The 12,606-nt window shown below is 27.9% G+C and overlaps 2 protein-coding genes across 6 annotated transcripts in view; one reads left to right on the top strand and one right to left on the bottom strand.

Annotated features, from left to right (window-relative positions):
• The window catches only part of LOC109596140 (uncharacterized), a 50,875-nt gene extending 46,616 nt beyond the window's left edge, over positions 1–4,259 (top strand). For all 5 annotated transcript variants that reach the window (XM_020011633.2, XM_020011631.2, XM_049966411.1 and 2 more), the window contains 2 exons: positions 2,012–2,276; positions 3,060–4,259. In XM_020011633.2, the coding sequence (XP_019867192.2) occupies positions 2,012–2,276; positions 3,060–3,142 (348 nt within the window). In that variant the 3' untranslated portion in view covers positions 3,143–4,259. The remainder of the gene's footprint in view (positions 1–2,011; positions 2,277–3,059) is intronic.
• A 2,467-nt stretch (positions 4,260–6,726) lies between these two features.
• Positions 6,727–9,825, bottom strand: LOC109596129 (putative gustatory receptor 28a). Its single transcript, XM_049966400.1, has 7 exons — positions 9,401–9,825; positions 8,919–9,184; positions 8,743–8,849; positions 7,440–7,811; positions 7,134–7,202; positions 6,973–7,062; positions 6,727–6,916 (listed from the first exon to the last, which is right to left on the bottom strand). The coding sequence occupies exons 1-7, from the start codon at positions 9,823–9,825 to the stop codon at positions 6,812–6,814; spliced, it is 1,434 nt and encodes a 477-aa protein (XP_049822357.1). The 3' UTR covers positions 6,727–6,811.
• Between the last annotated feature and the right edge of the window lie 2,781 nt (positions 9,826–12,606).

Here is a 12,606-nt window from a genome sequence, read left to right as displayed (position 1 = left end):
TATTCTGTCAGAATTAAATACATGATTATTTAGTTCAATCATTTGAGATTATGATTAGTCAATTTGTTTCATTTAATAATTTCCTCTTAAGGTAGGTCTTAATATAATTTTTAACCACGTCCAATTAGTGTGAAAAAATAATTTAAATTTAAAATATAAATATATTAAAATATTCTAAATTTTTTAATATACTAAATAATAATATATTTAATAATCACTTTTTAATGAATTTTCTTAGGTATGGTTAAAGACCTATTTAATAAAATTCTAAGTCATCTTTAAACAAATTTTTGTCCAATTATTTGAAATTATTATGATTAATCAATTTGATTCGTTTATTAACCTTTTAAGATATGTTCTAATTTAATTTTTAACTATGTCTAATTAGAGTAATCAAAATAATGTAAAGGTTCTAAAAAATACTCTAGATTTTTAAATATTCTTATTTAAAATCACTTTGTGATCAATTTTATTAGGAATGATTAAACATAACCCATTTAATTAAATTCTAAAAATATTTGAATAAATTTGTATCCTCTCAAAATTAAGTACATAATTATTTAGTCCAAACATTTGAGATTATTACGATTAATCAATTTGTTTAATGTTTAAGCATGTCATATTAGAGTAATCAATATAATAAGTTCTATAAAATATTCAAGTTTTTTAATTACCCTTATTAAAATAATAAAGTCTTTAATAAAAATATAAAATTTATATAACTTTTTGATAAATTTTCTCAGTTATGATTAATTAAATTAAAAGCATCTTTGTCCTATAAAATATTCTTTATTTAAATAATTACTACTTACTAAGTTCTTATTAAAAAACTTTGTATCCTTTCAAAATTAGGTAGATGATAATTTAGTTTGAATATTTTTAATGGGAGAATCAATTTATTTTCTTTAGTAATAACTTTTTAAAACAGATCTATAAACGTTTTTCAATTTTTAAATATTATTATTAAATAATGTGCAATATATCAAAAATTAAATTAAAATAAATATCACTTTTTGGAACATTTTTTTTAAATATGATTAAACATCTTCTTTGAAGAAATTTGTATCCTTTCTAAAACTAAGTGAATTATTATAGAATCCAGCTATTTTTGAATTATTGGAAATAGCTGTAATAGAAAATTAAATTAAAATGACGTAATTAAATTGAACAAGATTGTATACTTATAAAACTAGATAAACGATTACCTTTTATCTTTAATTTTTCATCATGCTTAATTGGAGTAAACAAACTAATTTAAAAGTTTCATAAAAATTTCTAGATGTTCTTTCCAAGTTTGTTCAAAATATCATGCTCAAGTAATTTGATCAAATCCAATTAAAACTAATAACATTATCAAAATCAATCCAATTATACCTTAATTTATTTAAGAGACTTTAAAAATTATGTATTCTTCACAGTTAACCAAATCTAAGTAAAAATAATGACGTTTCCAAAATCAATGCGATTATGTCTGTGAAAAGATTTATCGGTTATTCTTTTTAAACTAAGTTACTTAAATATGACAACATAAAACATTACATTTTAGAAAATCATTAAACCCTTTCAAAACTAGATAGATTCCTTAAAAGTATATTCTAATTTAATTTTTAAGCACAATAGTCAAACTAATTTAAGAATATAAAAAATTGTGAATTCTTAAGTGACTTTGAATTTTGTTTAAAAGGATGTTTTGTAATTAAATTAATCAAATCGTAACTAAAATTAAAAAAACACGAATCAATCATTAAAAATAATTATCTATTTTTATATGAGTAAACATTAAAAGAAAAATTTTGAACAAGATTGTGTCCTTTCTAAACTAATTATATGATTATTTTAAATATATTTAATACTAGTTCTCTTCTTCAATTTGAGTCTTCTTAAATTTTTTTTATACCTTAAGACTAAATATCTAATAAATTTCAAATACACAACTATATTCATAAAAAATCTGTGAACCAATTCGAATCATTGATTCCAAATTATACGGCATTAATATTCTTTTTTAAAGGTGACAGAATTTTCGGAGGGTGTCCACACCTACCCGTCCGAAGTCTCCATGGACCACGCGTTGGGATTGCAATCCTCCAAATCGAAATTGGAAATAACGACGAACCGTTCCCACTTTATAACCGGCGTGATGACGCTGAAATGCGAGGCGTCCATCTACACCTTATGGCGGGAGTTTGTGGAGGATAACGTCAGGGACGACACGCCGCAATTAGCGCCCGTACTCGGTTCGACATCGTCCCAGAGTCACACGGATGAAGTGATAGGTTCGTAATTATCATAATATCAATTCCGATTCGACGGAGATGGAGAGTCGTTCGGCCCAACTGTGCCGCGGCGGCATTACGAATCGATTCCGATGCAAAATTAACGTCGGTCTTCGAGTGAACGTGGAAGTCGTTCCGCTTCCTCCCCGCACCCACACGTTTTGAGGCTGCAATCCAATAAATATTCCTTTGTTTCCCTTTTTCCTGTTTTGGTAAACTAAAACGTTTTGCTACGCAACACAATAAAAATTCGTTCAGATGGATGGGAGGAGGGAAAGGATTTATTGGGCGGCCGACTAACATTAGTTCGTGTGACACTTCTAAAGGGGCTTTGATATTATTTTGGACAAACAGAAAAAACCGAAGGCGACAGACCTTAAAATAATAATATATCATTTTGCTTAATACACTGTTCCAAGAATTAATGAAATTCCAACCCAGATTTTGGGTATGAAAGGATGTGAAGCTGTCACTCGTAGTAGACATGGAAGGACCCCATATTAAATATACAAAACGTTTATGTTTATTTTTCTCATTTTCATAATAATCAATTATTAATAGTGTTAATTTCTTTGAACAGTGTATTATTGAATAAAAATTAATTCGTTGGAATTTAATATAAAAAAGTGACATTACTTTTCGGCCCCCAAATAAAATTTTATTTTGCTTAATAAATGATAAAAGCCTACTAACTTGCTTGTTCAATATTTACACGACCCACCCGACAAATTGAATTTTATCCCTCCTTTATGTGTGTACTGTATAAAACGATTTATTTTTCAGATGAGATCTCGAGTGACAGTCCAAGAATAAACGAGTTGCGGTTATTGAAACTGTTCTGTCTAATTTTGGTTATGTTTAGGTAATGGCTTTAAAGAACCTATATGTCTACAGTGTGCCTATTTTTCAGTTAACACACCTGTTAATTCATGGGTAACTGCTAGATGTAATTCTGTTGTCTACAAGTCCTTTAATTAAAAAAAAATAAATGTGTTACCAACATCCACTTCATAGTAATTTACAAGTCTCGTCGCAATTAAAGAGAGAATGAACACAGAATTATATCCAATTTATTCAGTTTCCCATTAATTTTAATCGTCCCCATTTTACATCATATGGCTATAATGTATAGATCAAACAGTCCGAATTAAACTGAACAACATTCCTAAAAGACAGGCCAAAATGGTTGAAATGTGCTTTAAAATTACTTTAGTTTAGTTCGCGGATTAAATAATCTATAGAAGTACTTCCAAAAGTCCCGGGAGAAATTAGATTACTAACCAATATAAATGCTCCCGAAAGCTTTAAATACAAATGGGTTTCGGAGTCTGTTTATTACGATACATTAATCTACTTCACTTTTGTAATATATGTAATTAACGTCACATTTTTATGATGCCGCAAAAACAGAGTTTCGGAAACATGTATCAAATAATCTTTATGAAAAAAATAATGATCCATACATTATACAGAATAACCTCGATCATTCTATGGCAATAATATATGAAAACCCATTTAAGTATATACCCCCTAAATTTAGGCCAAAAAAATTGTTATTTTAGAATGTAAAAATGTGATAAAACTTAGCTCTAAGATTGTTTTGTTATTTGTTGTTTGATGTTGGAAATTACTTGATTGAATCGGAAATGTTATTTTCAATGAAATTATTGAATAGATATAAACTATATAAATTACAGTTTTATCCCAGTCTCTTTAGTAATTTACCATAAATGTATAAAACAGAAATGTAACCCGCTTTTGCCGTTTCAAATGATGTTAATATAATTTTGTAAATAGGTCATTACCTAAGTAAATCTTTAAATAATTTTATTACTGTGTTTTCATTTTTATTTTTCATCAAAACTAGATGTACACATTTAAACTTAACTATAAATAGGGTCCGCTTGTTCTATTATTTGTTGTGTTATTTTTATAAAATTAAGTGAATAACTGTAATTATTAAATAAATATGATCTTTTTAAAGCTTTTATTTTCATTTAAATAATTTCCAATGTAACAAAAAAGAATATATCAGGTAAGTGGTGTAAATTACTTAATTTTAATTAATCTAAACTCATGTTCAAAAGTTGAGTGTATTGTATCTCTATTGACATAAAAATTAAAATCATCTGGATGACCAGATAAGAAGAAAGCAGAGGTGGTATTATTCGATATTAAGAAAAGTGGTGTATTTTTTAATTTATTTTGTAAAAGTTGTCTTTAATTTAATTTCTTTTACTACAATTCTACTATTAATATTTTAATTTTTAACATATAATTATTTAATTTTAAAATCAGGCAATATGCTGAACTTTTTGCCATCAGTTTATGTTAAATTAAGACGAGAATTTACTTTTAGTTTAAAAATTCTGAAAGTTTTTTTTTATATTTCTTCACGAGAACTTATTTTAAGTAAATATATTCTGAAAGATAAAATAAAGAGTCAATGACAATGAGATTTTTACATATCCTATACCTATATCATTTTATACACATATGTTACGTAGTCATCTATTCAGTACGCCGTCAAAGAAAAAGTCCAGGAAGTAAACCACAAAGTTCTAATTATGCAATTTGAAAAAAATATGCTAAAAAGACCTGAAAGCTTTCGCCTGGTTTATAAAATGAGCGTGGGCGTAATTTGAAGATGGTGTGAAAGAAATTGAAAAGAAAGAAAGAGTCCTTGAACAAGTTTCAGGACTGCAATTTCCACCATCCTCCCGCTCTAAATGATGTATATCTCTTGTGAAAAGTGGAATAAAGTTAGTTGAATTAACCACATTCTTAGAAAAAAATGATTTAGTCCGTTCATTTTAAAATGTACATAAATTCTCGCCTTATAATGAAGTCGCAGTTCCGCATCGTTTCAGTTCAACAGAATAACTGTAATTTAAATTTATTTCTGTCACTTCGCGTCATAACTTTGGAGTCCTTATTTACTTTGTAAATAGATGGAAAAGTTTTGCGTCTGGTGACTTGTCACATTTTGGAAACGACTAAATTCAACTTACCTGTTTACATCAGCTTCGCTTAAGAACGTTCCAATTTGACGTACGGATAATTATTAGAGAAACACTTTTCATTATATTGCAACACATGTTTTGTAAAGGTATATTGGATTTTTAATCTCTTCCGTTTTATAGGAGTGAATGTGGGTTAAACGATAAACAAGTTTACGCCATATTGTAGATATTACACAATTTTTGGACGTCAGTAGAAAAGTAATTTGCTGTATTTCTAAATTAAAAAGATTTTCACACCTTTTCACATAAAATGGAAATACCCCTGAAATTTTTTATGCGTAAGTCAATTTTAATGACTTTTTTTCATAATTTAGTTAGTGTGTGAAAATTAATTAAGTTAGAATCTGATATTTTCAGACATTTTTTACAATTTATTACATGATTTAATTAATATAGTGAATGTGAAGACATATTAACATATTAAATTAAATATCTTGGGAAGCTCCCTAAAAAGATTTCTTTTGATTATCTAAGTTAATTTTTTTGTGATATCCAGTTTTTGGGATTCTTCTGTAAAAAATACAATTTATTTCAAAATAATTTTAGAACACAAATAAATAAAGAAAATATAATTATACTGCTTCTAGACGTATAAAAAAGCCAAAGACATAAGAATAGTTAAGATATGAGCTCAACGAAATATTTTAAACTTTTCATGAAGCTATCAGCTAAACTTTATAACTGGAAATAATAACAATAACGATGTTCCATTGTAAATGATTTTCAAATGTCAACAAAATTATTATTAGATAATTAACAAGATATTTAAAAAATCGATTTTACAAAAAAAATTACTGAAAGAACATTCTCTAAATAACTAACCCATAAAAAATTAGTTCATAAATTAGATTACACTTTTGGTCATATGATCATTAAGTAATTTGGTATTTTTTTACGATTTTAGTAACTTTTTTAGACTGTAGAAAATTTTTACATTTTTTGTGATTTTTTTGTAATTTCAGTAATATTTTATTCACTAAAATACGTAATTTCTCCAAATTCTTCATTACACCAATTTCTTCAATTCTCTCTACTTTTGACATCTACTCATTTGGTCATAAGGTCACATACATAAATATATGTAATAATATAAATTTGGTCATAAGATAAATTCAGTTATAAGGTAAATTTGGTCAGAAGATCAGGTCAGAAAGTGACGTTCAGTCTGGCTTCAAAAATTAATTTTCTTTATCTTTCTTGTTAAAGTTTATTTATTTTAAAATTCCATTAATATTTATATATGATATTCTTTCACGTATTTTAATATACAAGATGAAAATTCATTTCTTAAATAAGAACGCATCATTTACCTTCATTTGTTATATGATATTATAATAAAGAATGTACAGAGAAATGTTTTATATATAGTAGTCACAAAATATAAATATAATATAATCTAATTATATTCATAATAATTGGATAAACCAATTTACTAAATAAACTTACAAATAATTTTACAAGAGGTGCAATTTACTGAAGACATCAATGAATACACACAAAATGCTGAAACGGTTAAACGGTGGAACTCTGGTTGGTAACAGTGGAATTGCTGCTTTGTACAATCTCAATATTAAACTGGATTAAAATAACCAAATAGGTAGTAACACCTGCCACAATCTGCAAAATAGATAAACATAAAAATGTTTCCCTAATAAAAATGGAATAATTCATACCGTGTACAATAGCGAATAGTCCAGGGGGAACAGACCGCATACTGTAAAATATAATTTATTGTGGAACATTTGCAGGGAGTAAATTTCAATCTGCAATTGAAACAGATTTTAAATACATTCATGCTTTAGATATGTGTATGTGCGCGTTAATAAAACCGTACCGTATCCTGAAGTTTCGTGTTGGTGGTGTGGTTTCTAATTTTGTGCAGTATTCTTGGACATGTGTTCGCCTGAAATTCGAATTAATTCGGTAAACGAGAGAATTCGCACAAATATGTATACAAATTGTCTGTGTGAGGGAAGCTTATGTGAATAGTCATTGTAATATATTCGGTTTAATACTACGCCATCATTCTGCAGGGATTACAATTGTAACTAGGTAAAGTTCTGTTTATGCTTGTAAATTTTACGTCTCAATTTGAAACTTAATCCGTGCCCGAGTGGCGACATTGACGTAAATACTTTACCTCCTCGCAGGTCTCGCTGGTAATCCACACGATGCTGACGACCTCGATCGCGTTGGAGAAGGCCCAGAAGGTGAAGTACAGGTCCAGTTCGGCGTCGCCCTTGTTGGGCGCCGCGAAGTTCATCGCGATGGTGAACAGGGCGGTGACGATGCTGACGAACGTGACTGTGATCCTCAGCAATTGTTGCACGCAGAAGGCGTCGTTCACCAAATGAGCTGTGTCGGTCAGTTTGATGTGGAGGGTCGCCACTTGGTCTATTATGAAAACGGGATCTGATATGGACATGATTCTTTTAGGCATGTTCTTTGTCGCATCCTTCTCCGGGGTTATTGTTGTTGGGATTGTCGAAACCGGTTTTTGCATCCATCCTAAAATTCAATTATTATTATCCAGTTTTAGGTAATGGTGCTACTCAGTAACTCAGAGCACCCACAAAAATAATTATATTCCTAACTGAAATGTTAAAATATTTTCAATTACCAAAAAACATTCTTGCCTTTAGTTCAATCTTTGTATTGGAATATTTTAAATATTCGTATGAAAAAATATTGAATTAATAAGTACGGGTAAACCATTATTATTGAAAAATCTGGTTTAAATTGAAGAAAAAGTAACAAAACTATTTCCCCTGCATTTTTTACTTCTTATCAGTGAAGTGAAGTGAAAATGAACAGAAATAATGGTCTCCAATTTAGAGCAAAACTGGACGACTGAATATTGGCGAAATGTGTTATTTTCAGATAAGACCTGAATTGGACTACAATGGAGAGGCACTTCCAGAGATTCTTTCTTATTTATGCAGAATAATACTCCTCCACATACCAGCAGAGTTTCCAAAATTGTTTGGAAATAGAAGGTACGACCGAATTAGAATTCTTGTTCGTCGGATCTTTCAATACTTATGGGATAACGAAGAACTTGTATCGGCAAGTTTAGAAGAATGAGGAAATGTTCCCCAAGAAGACATTTATAATTTACTCTATATAAAATTTGTTTTAATAATTTTGTCTATAGTTTTGTAGTAAAATTGTTTGGATAAACAGCTTTTTATTTTAAAAATACTTTTTACCCTTATAAGTTTGGTTGTGTGTAACATAACATATATGTACTCAATTCCTTTTTAAAGAACATCCAGTAGTTTCATCGATTTTCTGTTCAGAATTCTATGGAGAGTATTGCGGTATATTTCCTGTGTAAAAAATCACTTCCGTATATTCCTTTTATCCCACACTTGACAAAGAACGATTACGAACTGTCCGTTATTTATTCAAGAAGTGATTGCAGAAAATTAAATGCGACTTACGACAACTCCCATGACAACACCAGATGCCAAACGATCCTTCTCAACACTGAAACGAATCATAAGGTTTCTTAGAAATTCAATAACCCAAGATTGTTTAACAGCCCTTTCTATGTCCGAAATAGACAAGTTTAATGAAAAAACGATTACAAAAATAAATCGCCAATGGTGCTACTTACCATTGTGTAAGTTGTTGTCTTCCACCAAAGCTTCCAGGTATTGGTTTAAAAGTTTATATCTTTCTCTGATTATCGAAAGACAATTTACGTACTGGATTTCCATCAACATGTTTGTTAAATATGGTAAATATCTTGCGGAAAATAGTAAGGTGTTGTATAAGAAGTCTCCGCTCAAGAAACTTTCGATAACAAGTACATGAAGAATTGTAAAGACCACAATTAGACAGAAACCAAATATGTGTATCAAAACTGTTACATAAAACTTCCTGAAATAACAATAACAATAAATATAACTTTATACAATTTCTTGTTTTAATGAGATAAAAATAATTATTAACCCTTTGTTTTTATCACTATACTCTTCTGTATATATCCAAAAAAATAAATAAATTGTAAATTCTTTTTGTATGGGGTAATTATCATCAAATACCTCAAAATAATCTATTTAAATTAACAGGAGTATAATAAATATATGTACTCACTTGTAGCAAACCCAAACAGCCAATCCCCTAAAAAGATTATCGACCTCATCAATATTCTGAAACACTTCTATGATCTTGCTGGCATAGAAAATGCCGATGACTATTTCACACCCCGACAACAGATTACCGAAAATTTCCTGAAAAAACCTGATTTTATACTTGATGTCCACCGAATTCTGGAACGGGTTGTCCAGTCTGGAGATTGCATATCCGAAGACGATTAAAAAGCTGGTAACTATAAGTACGCTTTTTAAAATGGACCTCCAGCCAAAGTAAAACTCGCGTTTGCCGCTCGGATTCTCTTTCACCACGTACGGAGCTAATCCCAGGATATTACAAATTAAATACAACGGATAAATCGTTGTGTATATATCCTGGGGGTCTTTGATTTTCGATAGGATCTTGTTCTTCAGTTTCAAGAACATAATTTCACTTTGTGGGCAACAGCAATAATCTTAATAGCTGTAAATGGAACAAATAAATATGTAATATTGATTTGTTGGTAATAAACGACACATTTAAAATGGGGATACGTATATTTTGAGCGTAAATATGCATTAGGTATAATTAAATTTTGTTATCAAATTAATAGAGTTTCCGAACATAATACTTATGGGATATTAATGTGTAGTGGATAAAATATGGTAAAAAATAACAATAATTTGTACTGTTGCGAGGCCCCATTTGTTTTTGTGTATTTAACATAATTATGTTATTAAATTATTGTTTATGGTCGTCATCAAGGGAAAAGGATATTGATAACAAATAAGCATTAAGTGAGTAATTGAAATCCACATTCAATAAAGGTCAATTATACAAGTTTCAATTACACTATTTATTGAAATATGTTACTTATATTCTTTAAATATTTAAACTATGTAGATATATTCGACTATTCTACATTTTTGATTTGGTAATACGAATATCTTTTAGTTTTACAAATTTTTAGAACTCTTTCAAACTATAAACTTACTAAATTCTTCTTTATCATTTTTCTTTTTTATATGCATATTTGTAGATACTGAATATATGTTTTTCTCTTTAAACTCTTTTTTTCTTCACATTCAAGTTAGACTCATCATGTCTGATTAATTATTTTCAGATTTCAAATGTTTTTATAAAATTTTTATTTTCTTTTGTTCAGATTTTTATTTTTATTTTAACCACTTCTTTTTCGATATTCAAATTTAAATTTGATTTTCATTTTTATAATTCTTTAATTCTCTTTATATTTTATACAATTTCTATATAATTTTTATGTAATTATAATAAAACATTTTTTCATTTTTTAGATATCTATATTCATGTTTTGTTATTTAAATTCTTGATATTCTAAAAATTGATCATTTAGTTTTTTCAAAATATTTCTTGATCTTTACTTTGTTTCGATTTCTTACACTATTTCGTGTAGATTATTTAAGTATAATATTTATAAATTTCTTACATTCTTAAAATTAAAAAAAAATGTTACATTTTTTCTTTTTATTTTAAAATTTTTTATATTTCAAAATTTTTCTTGACGTTCTTTAGGTTCTTTCTATTTTTAAAAACTATTTCATCTCGAATAAATTTTATATTTAGAAATTTCCTAAACTTTTTAAATTATTTATTCCATAGATTCTGTAGTTTTATAATTTTTTAAATTATATTCTTGGTTGTTTTCTTTCATTAAATTCATTATTCTATAGATTTTCTAGTTTTTTTTTTTTATTTTTTTATATATTTATTTTTATTTATTTATATTTTTTTAATTCGTTTTATATTTTAAACAATTATTAAATTATTTTAGATTTTTATTAGAATATACAATTGCACATATAAAAATTATTTAAACTTGAAAATTCTTTAAATTCTTCAAATTTCCAATATTTTTTTATAAATTTTTTCAAAGCTTTTATTCAATTTCTTTATGTTCACGTTAGCCTCTCATTATCGATTTTGTTAAATTTTGATACTCGTATTCCTATAAAATATTTTAGATTATTTAGTTTTTTAAAAATTTTTCCTAAGAATCTTTAGTTTCTTTCGATTTTTAATCTATTTCATCACAATTATGTGGAAGAAGCTAAACTTCTATTTATCTTTAAATTTCCCACTTTAAATTCATTATTCTTGTGTTTTGTAGTTCTAAGAAATTTGTTATATTTTAATTGTTCTTACAATTATTTAATTTATTTTATATTTTATGTAAATTAAGAGAAACTAAATACTAAAATAATGAACATTCCAAAGTAGGTCGTCAAGTTACGGAATTAAAAAAATAATTAAAAAAACATTGAGTGATAATCCGATGCAATTCAAGTTGGACCATTAAAGGCAGCGTTGTTTTAATTAATTTTTTAGATCGACCGATTGTCAAAATCAGAGTGTTAGCAACTTTTAATTTACTCTAATGATTCATCTTATCTTACGCAACAAACGAAGCCAAAGAACTAATTTAAGTTAAAGAAAAGGAGATGCCCATCTCGGAGACGGAATCTTAAGAATGTGATAATTTAAAAATTAAACTCATTTAAAAATGATATTATGTTTCTTATCTTTATTCTGAACGTAAACTTTCTTAACTTTTCATATCGCGTAACGCAAGTTTATACGTTTATGAATTGTCAAGCCTGGATTATTTATCGCATAATTTAATTTTCGTTACAACTCGAATAATAAATAACGAACGGGATTTTTCTAGCGTTTAGGATTAAGCATATTAAAACTGTGTCACGTATTTTTAAAACTTTATAAAACAAATGGACGAACAGAACGTGGCGAAGATTACACATCGGAGATCACGTTTCCGTTAGTGGAAAAAGTAAAATTCGACCCTAATTTCAATATCGCATTCTGATGCAAATGAAATCATCTCCAGTGCAATTAATGGGTGTAACGTTTAAGGTACAAGGCCAGAAAACGAACATTCACCCTAAAACATAGTGTAGGAAGTCATTCAAGGTACGAATAATAAAAGACCTCGAAAATGTTCAAAGCCAAACTGTCTCGCACGGAACTATTTAAATTGTCGCTGAATTTGCAATTGAAATTATTTCAATTGAACAAATTTCTATTCAAAATAACCTTTTCTCTCCATTACTGATCTGCCCGCTTTTGTCTCCTTATCCGCCCGACGCCGCAGCTACTCAATATTCAAATGTCCTTAATGATATTTCTTCTGAGAACAACAAAAGGAAATGGGACATTAGACATGTCAACTTATT

The sequence above is a fragment of the Aethina tumida genome, chromosome 4 (genome assembly GCF_024364675.1).
Source record: "Aethina tumida isolate Nest 87 chromosome 4, icAetTumi1.1, whole genome shotgun sequence".
Lineage (NCBI taxonomy): Eukaryota > Metazoa > Arthropoda > Insecta > Coleoptera > Nitidulidae > Aethina > Aethina tumida.
The sequence above is the reverse complement of the archived record's forward strand: the minus strand, read 5'-3'. Positions and strand labels throughout refer to the sequence as shown.